Source organism: Lepidochelys kempii, chromosome 9 (genome assembly GCF_965140285.1).
Source record: "Lepidochelys kempii isolate rLepKem1 chromosome 9, rLepKem1.hap1, whole genome shotgun sequence".
NCBI classification, from domain to species: Eukaryota; Metazoa; Chordata; order Testudines; family Cheloniidae; genus Lepidochelys; species Lepidochelys kempii.
In genome coordinates, this window is record NC_136388.1 from 21,514,187 (window position 1) to 21,536,490 (window position 22,304).

At 39.4% G+C, this 22,304-nt stretch overlaps 1 protein-coding gene across 1 annotated transcript in view; it reads right to left on the reverse strand.

Annotated features, from left to right (window-relative positions):
- Nucleotides 1-900: 900 nt before the first annotated feature.
- Nucleotides 901-22,304, reverse strand: part of OTOL1 (otolin 1) — a 28,629-nt gene continuing 7,225 nt past the window's right edge. The window contains exons 4-7 of the mRNA XM_073358884.2: nt 9,754-10,125; nt 7,211-7,300; nt 3,540-3,611; nt 901-1,799 (exon numbers count right to left, since the gene is read on the reverse strand). Coding sequence (XP_073214985.2) covers nt 901-1,799; nt 3,540-3,611; nt 7,211-7,300; nt 9,754-10,125 — 1,433 coding nt within the window. The remainder of the gene's footprint in view (nt 1,800-3,539; nt 3,612-7,210; nt 7,301-9,753; nt 10,126-22,304) is intronic.

A 22,304-nucleotide genomic window follows, 5' to 3' on the forward strand; every position in this document is an offset into this window, starting at 1 on the left:
TTCATTAAACATTCACTGAGTTATAGGACCTTTCTGATCATACGATGATATGCTTCAGCCAAACACCATTTACAGAAGTACTTTTCCTCTAAATCATTTGAACTAATCGTTCCATCAGCTGCAATGTTGTCCACCAACACATTAATGTATTTTTCTCTGTGTATCATAGGAAAAAATAAATTAGATTAGGCAATCATCTTATTTTATTCTTTACTGTACCAAAGATATTCAGTTCTTGTAAATACAACAATAATTTGATGAACAAAGAAGTTTGCACTGATTGAGTGATTATAATGCAATTGCTAAGTCAACCTTTTATTCCATGCATTACTATGTATAAAGTAACACATAATACTGGTTTGATAGCAAACATTTTTAAATCTATTAACATGATTTGAAAAAACAGACTACTTGCAATTGTATCTGATTAATCTCTGAGTCAAATCCTGCAATCCTTAGCTAAAACTTGAAACTCCAACTAACTTCAATACTGACTCCCATGGACATTTTGACTTCTAATTACTGCAAGATTTGGCCTTATCTGAATTAAACTAATATATTGACTTTGTGTAATTTTAACAATTTGATGATCTAGCATGGGTCTGAAGTATAAATAAAATCTCTTTGGGATCTATATCTTCCTGAATGAATTTGTGTAATATTTCCTTATATGATCATGACAATTAGGCCTCAGCATAGAGGGTGGCTGTATCTTTTGGGGCTCCTTAGTTAAAATTAATCAGTTTATTACAAATATAAATATTTGTATAGAAAGATTATGACATCTATTTCACTAAAGTGACACTTTCTTTCTCCTTCACCCTTCTCCCTCCACCTCCTACTAACAATCAGAGTGAAATAAATGTTATGTTTCTTAGTCATGTGTTTATCATCATATATTTATGCGAGGGTCTCAAAAATATCATCTGGATACAAAAGAAACCCTGTAAATATGCTGTCATCTTCAGCACTGACATAGATCCCATTCCAATCCCGTCCAACCTCCAACCAAACCTGATCTCCTGCATTTAATTTCAAAATGATCAGGAAAGATGCCTGGTCTATCTCTTGACCATAAAGTGTTTCACGGGTTTTGACTATCTTCTTGTTTTGTGCCACAATGCTGATTCGAGCAGGCCGCCCTCTGATCGTCATGTGATAAGCAAAGACATACGCTCCAGGAATGCTACAATTGAACTTGCCTGTAGAAGGATTATAATCTTCCTGGTCATTGTACAAAATCTTGTCAAATTTAATAGGGACATTTGGTGGAGGGAAAGACTTTGACAAGCCAGCACTGAAAGCTGATCTTCGGACTTTTGAGTTATCACCCTTGGAGCCTTTGATACCTCTGGAGCCTTTCTTTCCACTAGCTCCTCGTGCCCCTTTACTACCAGGATTTCCCTTTGGACCAAGAGGTCCCATCACACCAGCTGGTCCCAAGTCCCCTTTTTCACCCTTACTACCTGGCTCACCCTTTTCTCCCTGTTGTCCATTCATCCCAGGAATACCCTCAACTCCAGTGTCTCCTTTGCTGCCTTTTTCCCCTTTTATTCCAGCTTCCCCTTTCCCTCCCCTCTCTCCTCTCTCCCCTGCCTCCCCACAATCCCCCTTTTTGCCCAGGTCTCCCTTTTCCCCTTTATCTCCATTTTCCCCATCTAGCCCCTGTAAGCCCAGTTCTCCCTTTTCTCCCTTCTCTCCTTTGGTCCCATTCTCACAAGTGTCCCCCTTCACTCCCTTCTGTCCCTTCATTCCAGGAAGGCCAGAGTTTCCTTTATCTCCTTTAACTCCAGCTTCACCTGTTAAAAAAAAGATCGAAATAAAGAGTCACAAGAAAGAATAAATACCTCAAACCATGCAGCACTACTAGCCTTGGGCTGGTCACTGTGCTAAGTAGGGGCTAGCAGAAGCAGATGTAAATGCCATGTGCTTGTGGTTAAAAAGTAGACTGTATGTTCCATTCTCAATGTTTTCTTTCTGTTTTCCTCTGGAGTGGGTTGAGTGAGTGGAGGGAGTAATTTGTGTGTTGAGTGAGGGTGGCAGTGGATTTGAGGGAGGGGAATCATCGTGGGCTGAGTGGATTTGATGGGAACAAGTGGAACTGAGGCAAGAGGAGGAAAATGTTGAGAGGAGAGGTTAGAAAAGGGAAGAGGGAGGAGTAAGAGGCTAAGGAGGCTTGGGAAGGCAATTAGAAAACAAAAGAGAATAGGAATAAAAGATGAGGACAGAGAAAGAGACTGAGAAAGTGGAGAAGACCAAAGAGAATGCAACACTGAGTATGTGGGGAGGAAGCCAACTTGATGGAAAAGAGAGAAGTGATGACTTTAAAAATAGTGCCAAGGTATATGGCAAGAAAAAGAAAGTGGAATCAAAGAAGAAAAAAAGGCAGAAATAGTAAGTCCGTTTTTTAAATGCATTTACCATAAATTTGAGGGGCGACATACAATTGAAAGCACTAAATCCACAATATTAAAAGCAATTGATAAAATACCTGTATTCTATACAGGGCAAGACTCTCCAGTGCCATCTATCTGCTGGTGTGATCTGGCTTTAAAGCCATCTTAACCAAAGGAAGATTGCCCCAGTGTGAGGGTCATCCTCTGGTGGCATAGAGCCAGTGTAGCAACTCCTACACCACACACTCTCCTGACTGTCAAGGCAGCAGAGAAAAAAGGTTGTGGCTTCAGGAAAGCAGGTAGCCAGGACAACTTTACACTGAGCTAATTCTTGGATTGCACCCTAAGACTCCTCTAATGCAGCCCAGGGATGACAGGCCTGCACAGAGCAGCAGAGAGCAGAGTTTTAAACCACATTTGCACACACATCCCTGTGCATTCTGTCCCATTAGGCTGCACCAGAGAATCTGATCTGTCTCTGGTGGGGTTTTTCACACTATCTAAATATGGCTGAAAGTATCACTGCCAGGTGTGGATTTTATCTCTGGCTCATAAAGTTACTTTTCACTGAAGAATAACTTTTCTTGCCTTCAGAATGCTCCAGATTGCAAAAAATCCCATCTCCAATACATTTTCCAGGTGGAACATACTTCCCTACAGGAACACTCTCTCTTTTACTCTCTCTCTTACACACACACACACAGTCTCCTCCCCCCCGCCACCCCTCACTCCAAAAATTATTAGTTTGGTTGGTTGCTCAAAGATATTGACTGGGTGGTTTCAGTTTCAGTTGGGTGGTTTCCGTTGGGCCCTGTTTCTATCATACACTAGGACAGGCTACAGTTTATAGTATCTACACACTTAACAAAATGACATGATTCAAACTGCACCATAGGTAGACAGGAAGGTGACAGATAAACAACATAATTTAGAATGTAGACTGTGATCTAAATACTGAAGTCCACATTCAGTTCTTACTCACACATAGCTCCCACTCACTGTAGTGAGTTGTTCCTGAATGTGGACTGAATAAAAACTAAGTAGTGAATTCCAGATTGGGAAAAAACAGATTAAATATTAGAAAACCAGATTAAGAGGAAGATAGATCAATGTTCTTGAGTACTCTGGTGTAGCCTTACGTACCTTGTTCTCCAGGTTTGCCTGGATACCCTGGAATTCCATTTGTTCCTTGGTCACCATGTTCTCCTTTATCTCCTAAGACATTGTTACCATTAATATGCTGCTATGTATATTATTTGTAGCAAAACATTCTTTATGTGACATGGGGCTTACACTATTTGTGTGTGTGTGTGTCACTCTCTCTTTCCTGTAGTAAAAATGAACTTAAAAAATGACAGTTCTAAGAAAGTTTCTTGGGACCCCTTAACTGAAAACTCCAAAACACCAGCACCCATCAAACTACCCATCGTGTTGTACTTCTGTAGTTATCCAGTTCATCTTAATGCCTAAGAAATAAGTAACTGTATGCAATCAGTAATGTCGGATGGGGAGGGCATTTACTGTCATTTAATGGCCTGAAAGAGAGGCTGACAGCCACTAGACTCAGTATTGTCATTTTAGTTTGACAGACTTAAAAAGCATTAATCAAGAGAGGACATCGTAGCAGAGGACATTGATTGAATCACACTCTGATGTCATCGTTTTTTTTTTTTGCCTGAAAAACTGTTCAAGTGCATTCAGTACTTATTGAAAAGAGAGATTAACTGCATTGGCTTTAGCAAAGTATGATGCATGCAAATGCTGTGCAAGCAACCACTTATAGCTCTGCCAATAGAATTCAGTCCTCATGCACTCTTCTAGTTTCTTTGGACAGAAACAGGCAATTGAGCTAAATTGTGTCCAGTGTGTGGTAGTTTAGTGACATGCAAAATGAGAACTCTGCGATGACCATCAAACTCATTTTCACTTGGGATTTGAACACAGGTTTCCAGGGCAAATGATTAATAGAACCAATAACCACAAAGACAAACCTCTTAATCAGAGGATGGCTTAGAAGAGGATGCACAACCTGATTGGGTACCTATGGTTAATGCATATATTCCGAATGGGACCATGCTTGACTTTTTCCTCTCTTTTGTATTGCATACAACTCTCTAAGTGGAGGTCAAGGATAATCTAGGCATGGCCCAATACCTAAACAAATATTTTGCCTCAGTCTTTAATAAGGCTAAAGAGGATCTTAGGGATAATGGTAGCATGACAAATGGGAATGAGGATATGGAGGTAGATATTACCATATCTGAGGTAGAAGCGAAACTTGAACAGCTTAATGGGACTAAATCGGGGGGCCCAGATAATCTTCATCCAAGAATATTAAAGGAATTGGCATATGAAATTGCAAGCCCATCAGCAAGAATTTTTAATGAATCTGTAAACTCAGGGGTTGTACTGTATGATTGGAGAATTGCTAAAATAGTTCCTATTTTTAAGAAAGGAAAAAAAACATGATCCAGGTAACTACAGGCCTGTTAGTTTCACATCTGTAGTATGCAAGGTCTTGGAAAAAATTTTGAAGGAGAAAGTAGTTAAGGACATTGAGGTCAATGGTAAATGGGACAAAATACAACATGGTTTTACAAAAGGTAGATCATGCCAGACCAACCTGATCTCCTTCTTTGAGAAAGTAACAGATTTTTTAGACAAAGGAAACACAGTGGATCTAATTTACCTAGATTTCAGTAAAGCATTTGAGACTGTGCCACATGAGGCATTATTAGTGGAAGTGGAAAAGATGGGGATCAATATGAAAATTGAAAGGTGGATAAGGAATTGGTTAACAGGGAGACTACAGCTGGTCCTACTGAAAGGTGAACTGTCAGGCTGGAGGGAGGTTACCAGTGGAGTTCCTCAGGGATGAGTTTTGGGACCATTCTTATTTAAACTTTTTATTACTGACCTCGGCACAAAAAGTGGGAGTGCGCTAATAAAGTTTGCAGATGATACAAAGCTGGGAGGTATTGCCAATTTAGAGAGAGACAGGGATATCATACAGGAAGATTTGGATGACCTTGTAAACTGGAGTAATAGTAATAGGATTAAATTTAATAGTGAAAAGTGTAAGGTTATGCATTTAGGGATTAATAAAAAGAATTTTAGTTACAAGCTGGGGACAATTAGAAATAACGGAGGAGGAGAAGGACCTTGGAGTATTGGTTGATCATAGGATGACTATGAGCCGCCAACATGATATGGCCATGAAAAAAGCTAATGTCTTGGGATGCATCAGGCAAGGTATTTCCAGTAAAGATAAGGAGGTTTTAGTACCGTTATACAAGGCACTGATGAGACCTCATCTGGAATACTGTGTGCAGTTCTAGTCTCCCATGTTTAAGAAGGATGAATTCAAACTGGAACAGGTACAGAGAAGGGCTACTAGGATGATCCGAGGAATGGAAAACCTGTCTTATGAAAGGAGATTCAAGGAGCTTGGCTTGTTTCGCCTAACTAAAAGAAGGTTGAGAGGAGATATGATTGCTCTCTATAAATATATCAGAGGGATAAATACTGGAGAGGGAGAGGAATTATTTAAGCTCAGTACCAATGTGGACACAAGAACAAATGGAAATTAACTGGTCATTGGGAAGTTTAGACTTGAAATTAGACAAAGGTTTCTAACCATCAGAGGAGTGAAGTTTTGGAATAGCCTTCCAAGGGAAGCAGTGGGGGCAAAAGACTTATGTGGCTTTAAGATTAGACTCGATAAGTTTATGGAGGAGATGGTATGATGGGATAACATGATTTTGACAATTAATTGATCTTTAACTATTCATGGTAAATAGGCCCAATGGCCTGTGATGGGATGCTAGATGGGGTGGGATCTGAGTTACTACAGAGAATTCTTTCCTGGGTATCTGGCTGGTGAATCTTGCCCATATGCTCAGGGTTTAGCTGATTGCCATATTTGGGGTTGGGAAGGAATTTTCCTCCAGGGCAGATTGGAAGAGGCCCTGGAGGTTTTTCGCCTTCCTCTGTAGCATGGGGCACGGGTCACTTGCTGGAGGATTCTCTGCTCCTTGAAGTCTTTAAATCATGATTTGAGGACTTCAATAGCTCAGACATAGGTGAGAGGTTTATTGCAGGAGTGGGTGGGTGAGATTCTGTGGCCTGCCTTGTGCAGGAGGTCAGACTGGATGATCATAATGGTCCCTTCTGACCTTAATATCTATGAATAAGTTTGTTTCATCTACAGCACCCATCGTCGGGACAAGTGATTATTCAAGTGTAGGTGCTAAGTGTTTAGGGATACCAAAAATCACACTGTTGCAAACAGAGAAGCATTGTTCTAAATAACAGTTAGTTTAGTGGACCAACTTTTTAAACATGTTTTTAAAAATATGTTTTCTCCATAAGCAAGAAACTGCTGGGCCATACTTAGAGCAATACATGATAGTAGAGTGACCACTGAGGGCCTGGTCCAAAGAATATTAAAGTGAATGGGAGTCTTTGCATGAAGTTATAGCTAATGAACTAAATTCCACTCTCTTGTTGCGTGCAGTCAATTTGGTCTGAGAGATTTAACTTTTAAAAGCTGCTTTTATGCCTGCCTGTTGCTTTCTTTACTACACATGGGCCTGATCCAAAGCCCATTGAGGTAGAACTTCAATGAGCTTTGGATCAGGCTTTTGTGAATATCCATTTTTATTTTGTGCTGTTATAAGTTATTGGTTTACGGTATTACAGGCTATGGGAATTACAAGGTATTAATTTGTATCAAGACATTTCAATTGCTTTAGAAAATATATGAGCAAAAAAAAATCTCATGTGCTTTTCAAATGACAGCTACTGTTCCTCACCCTTGTCTCCTTTGAAGCCCTTTGGACCTTGAAGTCCAGGAATTCCTGGTAGGCCCTGAGGGCCAGTGTCTCCCATCTCTCCTTTAGGACCTGGAAAATGAGCATTTGCAAATTCATTAGGCAATGGAATTCTATCTTCACAGTGACTGAAAAGGATGAACTTTATAAAGTGACCTATGAATGTTAGTTAGGTAATAAACCACAAATGATGGGGGTTGCCACATACTGATGGGTGCTTTGTGGAAACAGAGAAGAACTGAGTATTTTCCTTTGTGTCATAGGAGTGATACAAAAGAAGCAGAGCAGGGCTCAGGACTGAGTCATATTTCCTTCACAGATGAAAAACAATGTAATTGTTCGTAGGCAATTAGGGGGGTTAGCCATACAGCTGGCACTGACATTAATGGGAACTGTGTGGCTAAACTCTCTCGTCAGCTATGAAAATCCCAGTTTATATTTCATGATACTTCTATTGACTGGTTCATGGACCTTTGTCTTTCACATAGTGTACAAATGCCCATGCCATCTTTAAGACCTTGATTTTTGAGTTTGGAGGTCTCTTAGCTTGAAAAACAGCTTTCAACTGCTATACAGCTATAGAAGCCCAAACACACAGATTACATCAGAATTTGCGTATCCAGTATTTAAATGCATCTGAAGACATCCTATATCTAATTAACTCCTCCCCCTTTCTTTCTTTTTTTTAATCTGCAAATGCAAGTATGGTAATCGGGCAGATCAGATCCACATATTGTGAGAAACGTCAGAAAAACAAGCAAGCAAGATACTCGGTGGTTTAATTTAATTAAGCTTTAAAAAACAGGGATAGCTAGTGCACATCTGGCCCTGTTCATTGTCACAATACAAACAACTTGACATGAGCTCTTCTTCCATCCGTGCTCAGGAGATGTATGCATAGAACTCCCTCTATAGCTAATACAATGTTGTCCCTTATTAACAATGGGAGACTAGAGTCCCTTGAATACAGTATATTTAAAAGCTCTAGGTGTGGTTCTACCACCTTTACTCCGATGAAAAGTATCTCTCTCCAAAAGTAGTTCCATTAAAAGAAACATGAATACTTGCAGATTAAGGTCCTGCTCAATGTAAAGGTGTCAGAATCAGGCCCTATCTGGGTGTGTATTTTAATAATAAAAAGTAACATTACATAATATATAATATATTAGGTTACAAAATATATAGCTCTTATAAAAATATTTATAGGGTATTTATAGAGACTCTGTTGAGCAAATTAATCATATTTAAAATTTGGAGCCTTTATTGTCTTTTGCATTGAACTTCCCTGTTTCCAAGAAAGGGTCAGGGATTTTATTATTAATTATTATATAACCCTGTAGAAAAACAGAAAACTACTTTCAGGTAGCATGAAGGGTCACAAAACCATGCTAAAGGGAATATGAAAAACAATCTGCAACTATTAGAAGACAGTAAACACAAAAGTGCAGGGAGAGGAAATGTCTGTGGGGTTCCAAGAGGATATGACAAGGACTAAAGGGATCAACATGAGCAAAGGGAAATTGAGACTGAATATTGGGAACATATTCCTAGCTACTAAATCATATTTCTCTGTTGAGTAGTCTCCTAAGAGAGGTAGTAAAAGTCTCACTGCTTGGAAGACATAAAATCAGACTGCAGACAGCATGGAAGAAAATATTGCATTGGCTGGTGGAGGGATTGGGTAGACTATCAGGTTTTCTCTATTTTTAATTTCTATGCTCTAAGTGTCTGGCAAACCAGGGAAATAAGGAAAATTAAAACTGTGGGGAAGGTTAAAGCTTTTTGGGGTGATCTATCCTTCTCCAAATGGCCACTCTTTCTCTTTTCAAATCCCAGGTATAATTCAATTATAAAGCAATAAGAATGATGTAAGTACAACAGTCCTTTGTCTTAGTGGACTTTTTGTATAGTCTGTCTGTTACAGATTGTAAGATACCCTCAGTGCAAGGACATTGTTTTCTTCTGTGGGTTGCCTGGTGCCAGCTGATCTATTAACACTCAGTTAAAAAAAAATAATAGAACACAATAATCATACCCTTCTCTCTGTAACAACAACATAAATGAAATGTAATATTGCACAGTTTTCTGGGATTTCTACAATACAAAGGGAGAGAGAGGCAGAGGAAGATGGAGTATTGTCCAGGAGTTTGTGTGTAACAGTAACTCTGATTCTCCTTAATTTTGTGTGTAAACCTGAGTCCTGTAAGACCTCTACATGCAGAACACTGATTTTAATTGGAGTTCCACATGTGAGGGACTTACAGATTTGGGCCCTAAGTTAGCATTGTTTTAATGTAGCATTTAAGAATAATTAGATTTTTATCTGATATTATATGTAATATGAATCCATTATGTCCAATCCTCAGCTGGTGTAAATCACCATAGCATGATGATCTGGCCTGCAAGAGAATTTATTCAAGACTTAATAAAATTGGAGAATCATTGCCACTTTTCTCTTAGTTCATATGCTACAGCTGACACTGCCTCTTGAGAAATTAATAATGATAATAATTGCTTTCCCCTACCTGGCAGTCCATGCTCTCCTGGTTCCCCTTTCTCACCTGACACAGGGGTACAGCAATCACAGCAATTAAAAAAGAAATCGGCTGTGTCAAGAGTAAAGTTTTCAAAGGGAAACAGAGTGGTGGCCGTTCTGAAAGCCGAGTTGAGCGTGGATAACTCCACCGGCATTTCGCTTGTTTCCGATATTTCTGTGAACGGACTTTCTTCAGTGGGTGGCACAATGGATGTGTCAAAGCCATCAGTGACCTCTATCTCTGGAGACTTTATCTTAGTAAACTTTTCAGCCAGGGTAGCTTTCGCCTCTGTGCGAACAGCAGCAGCAATCAGTATAATGAAGGTGGCACTGTGCCCAGGTAAACGCCACATTTTTGTTGCTGTAAGAAAAGATTAATGCAATTATAAAGCATTGCACCAGGTTACTGGTAGTAGCAATTTCCCTGTAAGGTTCATTTGTTTTGCATTCGTTATTGCTTTTCCTGCACTTCTCCCTGTGAGCCTTTTCTTTTTAAATCCAAGAGAAGAAGCTTGACATATAAACAGCAAAGAGTAAAGGAGCAAAAGTAAAATTTTTGTCAGATAGGCAGGTTTCTTCTTAATTAAAAACAGCTCACGGCCCTGATCTTGTTAGTTGATCTATGAGGAGACACCCCTGTATCTGTACAGAGCCCCATTGATTTCAGTGCGGGCCCTATGCAGCTACAGAGGCCCTCTACCTAGGCCAACTTATCAGATTGGCATTAAGTGGTGTGGAAAGTAAAAGAAGTTAAGAGTTCCTGCTGTGCGACCCTGCATTTTATAATGAGTAGATACATTCCTGTTGTAAAGAGACACAAAAAGACAATACTGCTAGGTGCCCAGCTCTCAGCAATAGTTCCAGAAATCTCAGAGGTTTCAAGTGGGACACACTGGGAAGATGGTTTAGATTGGATATTAGGAAAAACTTTTTCACTATGAGGGTGGTGAAACACTGGAATGCGTTACCTAGGGAGGTGGTAGAATCTCCTTCCTTAGAGGTTTTTAAGGTCAGGCTTGACAAAGCCCTGGCTGGGATGATTTAACTGTGAATTGGTCCTGCTTCGAGCAGGGGGTTGGACTAGATGACCTTCTGGGGTCCCTTCCAACCCTGATATTCTATGATTCTATGATGTAGGCTTTGTCCTAATGCAAGACTTATCTTTGTAACACATGAAGAAAGCATAAATGCCACAAACAAAGTTAGAGGGGGGAATATTTGACATCCTGTTAGATACTTTCTATGCCATCTCTAATTTGAAAAGAAAGTTTATTGAAGGTTTTTACATCTCACTATTCTTCTGCTTAGCAACCTAACTGAAGCAATTAGAACACAGTGAAGTATCAGTAATTTGAAACTAGCAAAACCAGTCCTTTCTGCTTGAAATCTAGAGTGATCACACTAACAAATCTAATGCTGTTTCAAAAGATTCAACCGGAATGAGACATTCTATATTTAAAACAAGAAATATTGTCTGTGGCTAGCACGTTCCAGTAGCAACTTCCCCCCAGATGTCAAGTGGCATAAAGCTGGCATAATGTGGTACAGAACCAGGCCCTCTAAGTGTGACCATGGCTACCAGTGTTGCCAACTCTGCCAACGTTTGGTGTCTGTCATAGAATCCCAGTTCCTGGTATCAAGAGATGGCATGAAAATTTTGGCTTTTTAAGTATGTTTTCTAGCCCTCATTGTGGAGAAAACCTTGGAGGCAAGAAGGAGTTGGTAGTAGTGGTTTCAGAGCAAGAAGCTGAAGCCTGACAGATATTTCATCACAGCTGGAGGTAGCTGCGCCCCAGCTCCCTGTAAAGGAAAAGGAGAGATACTAGCAAGCAGTAGCTAGGAAGCTGCAAGAGGAGAGGAGGAAATATATGCAAAAGCTCAGGTGGATCTGAAATTGTGACTTACCCCTGAAATGCTGACTCTCCTAGATGAATAAATACATTTTACTCTTTTAACTCGAATGGCAAATGTTTTTTGTTTTGAATAAGTGTACTAAAGCTATTGCATTCATAGGGGCTTCTGTATCTCTGCAGGTTGCTGGATAAAACAGCCTCCTTCAGATAACCAAGATGGGAAAGGCAAATGGAGAAGGAAGCAGACACCCAAGAACTCTGCTTTTGTGTTATCTAAGCACTTGGGACCAATTCTCTTCTCAGTTACACTAGTGCCCCAGTGACTTCAATGTGGAGTGTATGAGTATACATGAGAGCAGAAATTGCCCCTTGGCTTTTTGTCTGTAGAAGATAAATCCACATATTTACAAAGGACTCATGGGTACTCCCTTCCTCCAAACATCGAGTCAGATTCTGCAAAACACAATCGTTTGAGTAGTCCCTCTGATTTCAGTTGGGATTTTCCTGGGATTCCAATGGGACTGTTCTTGTCATTGGGGTTTTTCAAGATCTAACCCATAAACCCCTTCCCAAGTGGAGAGAAACAATGGGCTTGAGCCCCATTTCTCTCTGCAGCTTTTCCTCGACCTAATAACACTGCAATATTTCTTATAAAGCTTGAGAAACATCTGGTGCAAGGGATGAATGATCAAGACCATGCAGGGTGGCTCCAAAAATACAGAAAAGCCAAATTCTGAAGTGTGTGATTTACTGAAATGATTAGAGAGAATTCAATAATGACTTCAGAGTCAAGCACAATTACCTGCTTTGAAAGGCTTTGCTTTAAAGGAATAAGTGGAAACAAAATTACACCCTAAGTATTCCAAGCGGTCTGAAGTAAATGTTTCAAAGAAGGTAAGATTTTCCAATTACATACTCCATCTTGGTCTAAATTTTCATCTTGGTTTCCTTATCTTTCATATGGCTAATTGCTTAAGCAAAGAAGGGGAGCCTAAATAGGGGGGTTGCAAACATTTTCATAGTGTGGACCACATTTCAAAAGAGGGATGGTCTTGTGGACTCCCTCTTTCCTTCCTTTCAACGATTGTGTTGACTACCTCACATCCAGCTGGTTAATATGAAGACTATCTCCCCTTTTGCTAACTAATTTCATAACATTGCAGTGGCAACTACAGCAGTTCCTTACACTGAAAGCTAACACTAGGAAAGCATTGACATATTTTTTGCTGTCCTCAATCGAATGAGTTCTGTCTACAGAAAATTCTGATGAAAACAAAAACAAAATTCATTTTCATCTAAATTTTCCATGGAAAATTATAATTTTCAGCAGATATTTGAACACTGAATACTTCAGCTGAAAACCAAAATATTTCAATATAAAATGCTGTATGGTACCTTACCCATTCTCTTCTAGAGGCTGGGCTCCCCGGTCAGACTACAATGACCATGATTCACACCAACGGCCCCCTCTGGGGCGGGGATGCACTGCATCATGGGAGTACATGTCCACAGTGCATCACAGGGCCTGCAGTTCAACTGAAGAATCTGGCTCATACAGAACAATGGAGACAGGAAGCAACTGAACTGAAATTGCCATAAAGCATGGCAGCAGCATCTCTAAATCTTGGTTTTCAGACAGACTCTTTCCATTTTTAGGTGTTTGGTTTCTGACAAAAAAAAAATCTGCAGAAAGCAGACACGTTTTATGAAAAAAAATCATTTCATCCAAAAACCCAATTTAGGAGCTTCTGGCCTACGTGATGCAATTCATGCAGAAACCCTAGGCCAATTACACTTCAATATTATATTAAGGGCAAGAAAGAGACTTTGGGTCTCACTCTAAGGACTAGTGTGTAGCTGTACTGTCCCAGAAGCAGCCAAGGAAGGAATTGTGAATCAGACTCTGTAGCCCACGAAAGCTTATGCTCAAATAAATTTGTTAGTCTCTAAGGTGCCACAAGTACTCCTTTTCTTTTTGTTCCTTCCTTGGTTCCCATTTCTTCCAGAAGGGCAGTAATCTGTTTACTCCACCCTTACTTCCCTGAGTGTTGTCTAAAAAGAGAAAACAGATTAGATAATGAAATGCTCAGAATGTTTATTTGGTGCAGTGAGTAAATTTCATATTGTCTGATCATGCAACCAAGGCTAGCATGCATACCTCAAGGGGCAGTCACTGTCTAATGTGCGAGTGTGACCTGATCTGACAAGGTACCCTAAAACTGACATAACTTCAGCACAACTTGGGACCACTCTTCACCTTACAGAAGGCACTCTGCAGCTCCCGTCCCATAGTTACTGTTTCAAAACTTGCTCTGATCATCCCAGGGGAAATAACCTAGAACTGCAGAGCATAAGTATCTCTTAGTGCCCATCTAGTCACAATGCGGTGAGTGGCTTTTGAGCCAAGAAGCTGATAATAATACATTTACCTCAAAGCAGCAGGTTCAGCACCAGCCAAGAACAGAACAGAGGGCGACTGTTTCTAAGATGTTAGCAACAGATTAATGCAAGATGTGAAAGGTCATCAGCCACTTCCTTTTTCAGGATATCCTTGCTCCTTTATACTCCAAATGTCTAAGAACAATCCATGGCTTTGTACAGAGCACTGTAACTCAGGCAATTAGCAAAGTAAGGGCTTGTGTGGTTCATTAGAGCAGAACGTCAATTTAAACACCTGGCAGGATGCTTTGGAAAACCCATAACTTACAATTGCTACAAACCTGCAACCAGAACAGCAGAACAATAGCATTTGCACTGTCAGGTTACACCTAGGAGCTAGCAAGCAGAACAATACAGTAGTATCTGAATTGTCAGTTCATTTCCGTGCACATTATAGGATCATAAATAAAATATGCAAAATAATATCTGCAGGGCCTATCTTCATCCCACAAAAGTGAAGAAATACCATGTCACTTGCTGACTGTCTGTCTCTTAGGCATGAGTTTGGGAACACAAAGGCTACAATGTGCATAAAGCATAAAGCATTTATTTTAATTTTTAATTCCATGACTTTTTTTCAAGTTAGACATTGGATGACTTTTAATGTAGTTATTATAACACGAAGAGCAAGAGCTATTATAATAAATATTAAAAACACCTAGCATGAAATCCTGGCCCCCTGAAACCAATGGCAAAACTCCCATTGATTTCAATTAGGGCAGATTTTTACCCCGTAGAGTGTCAGAAGGTATATAAACCTTCATGTTTCAGCACAAAGCCAACTTCTAGCTATTGGACATTAGGAGGAAACTTTAACTTAGATGGGGGGTTTTCCATAATTGCTTAAAGCAGAATTTCCTGCACCTTCCTCTGAAGCAGCTGGTTCTGTCCACTGTCGGAGCCAGGATACGGGGCTAGCTGGACCATGAGGCTGATCCACTATGGCAATTTCTGCTTTCCTATTAAATGTTAGAAGTAGTTGTGTTTTATTTTTATTTCTTATTTAAAAATCTGAATGGCATGAAATATATTTAATTCATTGCCAAAATAGCTTAATTATGCCAAGTTGCCAAATTGTAGCCTAATTATCTTTAGAAAAAAAATGTAATTTTTCAAATCAAAATCATTTGAGAGTTTGACAGGCACAAAGAGTTTCTGTGACTATTTCTAAAAACAGAGCTACTGTACATTTAAGTGGCCAAATTCAAATGAATGGATTTACATGATAATCTATCATAAAATGAATACAAATAAAATAAATTGCCTAGATGCTCTGAGCTTGTATATGTTTCAGCTAGTGGTGAATTTTAAAGTCTGAGTTTTATACCCTTGAAAATAGGGCTGATAATTAGACTGCTGAACCCTGTATTACAGTGGGCAAAGGTGTTACTAAAATAAAGATGTTAATATATGTAAATACTTTTTAATAAATGTGAAATTGTTCGTTTTTCATTATATTAGATTTCTTTCCAATTGCTCTAAAATAATTCACTCTAATATACTCACTTGACGTTTATATTTCACAATAGACCCAAACTGAGAGCAATTATTCTTCGCTGTAATGATGTCAAGTTTAGCACATCTATCCTTTATTGGGTCTAAATGTCCATGAAATGTTAGCATATATCTCACAGCTGTATACTCGTAATGCAACTGTACTTTTGTTTTTGTCCCTGAATAACTGAATTCAGATATTCTAGTTCACAACAGAAGTTTATCCACAACCAAAAGACTTTAAATAATGGGCAGATGGCTGTGTTTCTTTATTGTTTGAATAACATTTTGCGCTTTTATTCTGGGGTGGGGGAATAGAACAGTCTTCTTACAATTACACATTCATTAAATACACTCGGATTTTTTGAGGTTAAATTATACTAATAGCACCTTTTAAACTCCATAATTTCATTGCAAAAGCCATACTGAAGATAAAGTGAAGCAATGTTTGTTATCTCCTACCTTATGAATGTTCCCTTTATCAGGAATACCCGCCCAGGATGGCACATTGGAAAAGCCAATCTTATTCTCAATCAGGCAGTAATCTGTTTTATTTCTTTAATTACTTTTATTGTAACCAATGAGATGGGCCACTGTGACAGAGAGAAAGTGAGATTGGTGAATTCTCCTCAAAGTAACTAGAATGACACTGAAATTTGAGGAAATGCAAATGTTGCCCGCAGGCTGGGACGCTGCTCTTCACCTGGCCCTTTCCTGGCGACTCTCCAGGCCCCTACTACCAGCCTGCCGAGCATAAAGGACTCTCCTTGCAAAGCAATGCTTTTCAGAAGATGCTTACACAATCCTTTATGCTACTCCAGACAGATAGGAATTTATGGCATGCTATTTGCTGCACCCCAGGGTCAGATGAGAAGAGCAGAAGGGAAGAAACACTTGGAGATTGTTCATGATGAGCAGTGTGAGAGATGCATGCCGCTCCTCACTCAAGTCCCAGGCTGCATTGAAGTCAGTGTGAATTTTATCATTCACTTCAGTGGGACCAGGATTTCACCCCCAGGATTTAACAGTCACTGAGATTTTCTACTTAGGTATGTGTAGGGTTTTGCAAAGTAAGGGAATGGTCTTGTTTATCTTAACCCCACCATCTTTCAGTGTCTACAGGAAAGGTGAAGAAATAAACTGTAGCGAGTGTGCATAAGTGTAAGAAAGCCAGTGAGAATAAGGCAAAAATCTCACATTTCCTAATGTGTTGGCAAGTCTGGGCTGGTGAAATGTGTCAGATTGACAGCTCTAGAGTATGAAGTACGCACCACAAAACAGGTGGGGTCTAGGCAAGCCTCTTTCCTAGTGTCTCGTGGCTAAACCAGGAGCTACTGAAATCATGAAACCTGGGTTCTATTCCTGACATTCCCACAGACTTGTTGAATGACCTTAAACATGTCACTTCACCTCTTTGTGGCTCAGTGTCCACAGACAGTAATTATACTTACCCTACTTTGTAAAGTGCTCTGAGATTTAGAGAGGAGAAGTACTCTATAAATGCTAACCAAGTTAAGTGCTTTTGCCCTTAGCAAGAGGGATCACCTCTAGGGATGGAATGGTAGTATAGTTTTCACACCTTGACCCTTTCCTGTACATATCCAAACCAGAAATATATTTCCAACATCCAAATTGTGTAGAAGATCCATAGATAACTGTCATAAACAGGGCCTCTCACTCTATTGTAATATTTGGAAAGTGTCATTTACAGCAGAAGCCACTTAAATGTTAATATTTGCCAATTGTCATCATGTAGTAATTGCAGATATATTGTTAAGTATATAGCAAAACTGTGTATCTCAGCTACCGCTGTATACTCCCATTAACAAATGGCGACTACCATAAATGCATTCACTTGAACACTTTTATATTTGATTTTGGATCAATTCCAATTCCTGAAACCATTTGTTTTAGTGGAATTAGTTTGGATTTCTCATAGAGTACTATCCTCAAAGAGGTTTTTTAGATGGGGAGTTGTGAGATGTTTCTGTTACTTTGGTTTGTTTTGTTTTTTGCCTTTAATCCCCTGAGCCTTCTGACTTTCATTCTGATAGAAGAAATTTCATTTGTTTCTTGGTATATGTTATGTTCCATCAGAATCATTTTACTTTGGAGCAGTTTGGAAAAATTTAACTTGTGTTTCTGTACTGGGATAAATTATTAGATATTTTTGGTCTAACGAAGTATGGAAAATGTAATATACAATATATTCACTTTGGATTCCTTCTTGTACCCTCCTCAGCTTCCTCAATTCTTATATTCACATATATTTCCACTTTCTCTCTATAACCACAGGTTTCAGAGTAGCAGCCGTGTTAGTCTGTATCCGCAAAAAGAAAAGGAGTACTTGTGGCACCTTAGAGACTAACACATTTATGAACATAAGCTTTTGTGAGCTACAGCTCACTTCATCGGATGCATCCGATGAAGTGAGCTGTAGCTCACGAAAGCTTATGCTCAAATAAATTGGTTAGTCTCTAAGGTGCCACAAGTACTCCTTTTCTCTCTATAACCAGCTTTCATCTATTTTTAGCAAAGTGCATGATTCTAATATAATCATTTTCCTGCTTTAGACTCTTTCATGATTTTCCCCAATAACACTTGGCAAGCTGCCAAATAAGAATACCAATTATAATAGCAATATATTTCATTGATTTAGGACCAAATTCCTCTATTGCAATAGGAGCGGGATTGAATGTCAAGTCAAACTGAGTGAAGTGTGTAGACAGTATTCGATTGTAAAAAATATGTATTTTTGGTCATGTCAGAACTCACATTTTTCCTTTATTATCAACCTTCAGGGCTCAATCCTGCTCCCATTGTATGAGCTGAACATTTTGGCATTCACCTAGAATATTTGCAGAGAAAATTAGTTTTGAACTGGTTTAAAGATGTTTAATTCCTTTTTGTTTTTCCTTCTCCACACCCAAAACTGCCTTTATAAAGAGTGGTTTCCCTTTCCTTTAACACAAGGTCCATTTTGGTGCTCTCATTGTTTTAAATTTTGGAAACTGCATAGTTCACCAATCATGTTTGTTCATTTTAAAAGGGAAGCTAAAGGTGGTGTCTCAGTGATATTATACAGCACTGTGCCTTTAAGTAAAGACAGGACAGACTTAGCACAATGGAGGGTTCAGTGTGACTAGGCCAGGAGACTCGAAGTTGGAAACAAACTCTGGCAGCAAGAATTTTTAGCAATGCTTTTCAACTGGAAAAGTCCGACTGATAAGAGATGTAATTTACAGCCAGGATCCCAAAGGTTATTGCTTGTCTCATGATGTTTAGATTGCATGTGATTCACTGTCTTCCATAAATACACAGCTAAAGTTCATATAATTTTACATGCTAATTTTCGTATTTTATTTGAATGTTCTCACTTACCCTCATTGCCAAAGCCAAAAAGTGAGCTACTGATCAGACACCTGTTCTGGAAATAAAGTGGTGACAGTGAGGAAAAACCTCACCAGCATACATCAAATACAGGGCATGGAAAACTCGATAATTGCACTGTTCTGTTCAGTCCCTCAGAAGCATCTGGTACTGGCCACAATCAGAAGACAGGATACTGGGCTAGATGGACCATTGATCTGACCAGTATAGCATTCTTATGTTCTTTTTACCCCTTTATCATTGCTTCTAGCAAAGGAAATTAAACAGCCAGAACAACACACTCTTTCACAATTATTGTGCAAACCATGGGTCTAATTCTGTTATGCTTATTCACTCTGAGCAATACCAATCACCGGGGCAAATTGACACTTCCCACATTAAAAATTGTGGGACAGTACTTTTTTACAAGTAAATTCTCATGTGAATTCCCAAGTGAAGATTACTCCCCATTGTCCTATCAGACAGATCCCATGGGATCCATGCAGAAGCCCTCATCCCCTGCTTCTGCACCACCTGTCCACTCCACAAACTTTCTGGCTGCATGGTTTCTATTGGAGTCACTCTACACCAGGGAATAGTGAGTGGCTCCTGGGGATCCTCAGTGGGGCCATAGCCTTGAAATGTATTACCATAATCAGGTAAAGATCTGCAGTACTGGCAGAGAGGATGTTCTGCCTACTCTCCAAGCCTGTGTGGTGTATTGAAAATTGTGTTAAAATTACATTTTTAGAAGAGATTTCCTGGTCCTGCTTGCAGGCTAGGGAGCTCAGTATGGAAGTGTGCAATCTGGGTTTTGTATAGTCAGTCTGCAAAGAGTCAGCCTAGAGCAAGGCCAGTCTTGTTATGGAAGCTGAGTTAGGGACCAGCCTGTTTTGTCTCAATGTGTTGATGGTGTTTTTTTCTTGCGTGTTAAGGTTCTGGATTCTAAGAAATAAATTAGTGTTATATTGCAACCTTCCAAAAAGTGTATTTTATGTTTTACCATGTGTGTGTGTGAGAAAGAGAGAGCTGTGAAAATAACAGCCTGCACCCTCCTTTCACCAGTCCACATGAATAGGTCTCCAGCAGGTCTAGCTGGTATGGTGCCAAAAAAGGTGACTGAGATCCACAGCAGCGTGGAATGAGGTGACCTGCAATCTGGCCCATTGGTGCTGCCCTGGAATACAGAACTACTCAATATGAGTATGGGTGACAGGATATTGTGTCTAAATTTTTATCTACAGCAATAGCTCTTTGGATTTTTGTCCAGAGAGCATAGCAGGTGAACAGAGGGTATGTCTACACGGCAAAGAAAATCCCGCAGCTGGCCCATGCCAGCTGACTCAAGCTCACGGGGATCAGGCTAGTGGGATGTTTCATTGCTGTGTAGACTTCTGGGCTTGGGCTGGAGCCCAGGCTCTAGAACCCTGCAGGGGTCCTCATCCTGGTGAAAATAAAACCAGAAATTAATTTCATTTGATGATTCAGCATTTACCGTGTTACAGTACATTCAAAATTCAGTTTGGCCATTGGACAAGAAAGAATTAGTTTGTTTCAGACCTTCTTAAAGTTAACAATCAATTCTCCTTTGATAAAAGGTGCTGGAACGGTAATCTTCCTCTATCTATCTGTAATTTAAACATTACCTTTTCTCTCCCCAACACTCACACTCTATGACTTTCAGAAATAAAAAAAGCTCAGCACGCTATTAAACATACCAGGCCATATTGATTCATCAGTTTTTCAGAACACCCAGTTGATTTAAAAGAGTTTTGATGTAAAATCCATTATAGCCCACTCTTAGCCCACACATCCTGACAATATCATGGAATAATAACCACTCACAGCGACACTAAAAGTTAATGCTTACTAAGCTGAAAATAGGACTAAGATCCTCAACCCAACAAGGTCAGTTCATTTTTAATAATATTGGTTTGTGTATCCATTAATCAGTCCCAATTCTGCATATTTTAAATTGAAATTCAAAATATTTAAAACCTGACGAGACAAAGGAGACAAGCTGCATCGTTTCACAGGGGATTAGGCCTTTGTAAAGGGATATATTCTGTTCACAGTAACACTGATGTAAATCCAGAATGACTCTACTTAAGTGCTTTTGAAGGCAACTGATTTACACCAGTATAATAGAGCAAAATTTGGCCCAGAGTCTGCAACAATTTGCGATCTTTACATTCTACTTTTTTTGCTATTCAGTTTTTAGACTCTTGTTCTGCTTACGAACAGCAGTGAACAAGAAGAGGATTGACAACATACTATGGGCCCAATCCTGCCAACTCCCACATGCCTCCTGAGAGATGCTGAGCATTCTCAACTTTTATGGAAGCCAATGGGCAGGAAGACCTCAGCCCCTGACAGAATGAGATACGACACCTGGCAAGTTTTTAATTTCTTTTTAATGTGTTGTTTGTTTTAACATTTTTTAATTGCACTCTATTGTATTCTTCTGTATGGAAGGACCAAAAATAACAGGGAACCAACAAAATGAGACTGTTTTGCAAAGTATTCTCATTAACCACAATGATAAATTTCCAGGATTAAGGAAGAAAATTACTGGTGTTAATGGAGTTCCATTCTACAACTGGAAGCCAAATAAAATATGATAAAAGATACAAAAAAAATACAGTGTTGGTACAAAAAGGGTAATTTGCACTTGTAATTTGAAATGAAATTGTGTGCATTAGTTTAATCAACTGCATTACAATTACAATGAGTATTTGGGTCAAAACATGTAATTGTTTCTTGAATGCTACCAAAGTTGCTCATGTATTTTAAATGTCTTGGAAAAGGCTAGGTTCAGCTGATGACTCATTTCTTTCTGCTTCCTTTAAAAAAAAAAAGCTACTTAGTGCAAATAACCTTACGGTGTCAGTGTCTAAAGGAAGGCAGGAGTTATAATTGTTTCCATTGTTTAACGACTCAGCATTGTAATATCACATGTATAATAGTAGAACAGCAAACCCTTTCAGAGCCTTTTACATATTATTATGAACAGGCTGCACAGTACAATGGTCATAAGAGGTTGCTTGGTCTATTGCAGCCTGAGCTGCACCAGTTGCTCTCTATTCTGTGAATTATCATGGACCAGCTCTTCCAATCCTTATTTTTGCAAGTAGTCCCACTAATATCAATGGCTCAGATCAACACCAACACCTGGATTTTGAATGGCCCTGATCCTCTAGATGTGGTCAGAGCATGCCCGACCAGGTCAGACCCAAAAGGCAAGATATCTTTCCCTGGTTTGATGATCACGCTGGGGCTTACGGCTCTGGAGATAGGCATCCAGTGAGGCATTGTGTTCGTGCCCAGAGGCAGAAACATAGGTGCTTAGGGAACTTTTACCACAAAAACATAGGCACCAAGTGAG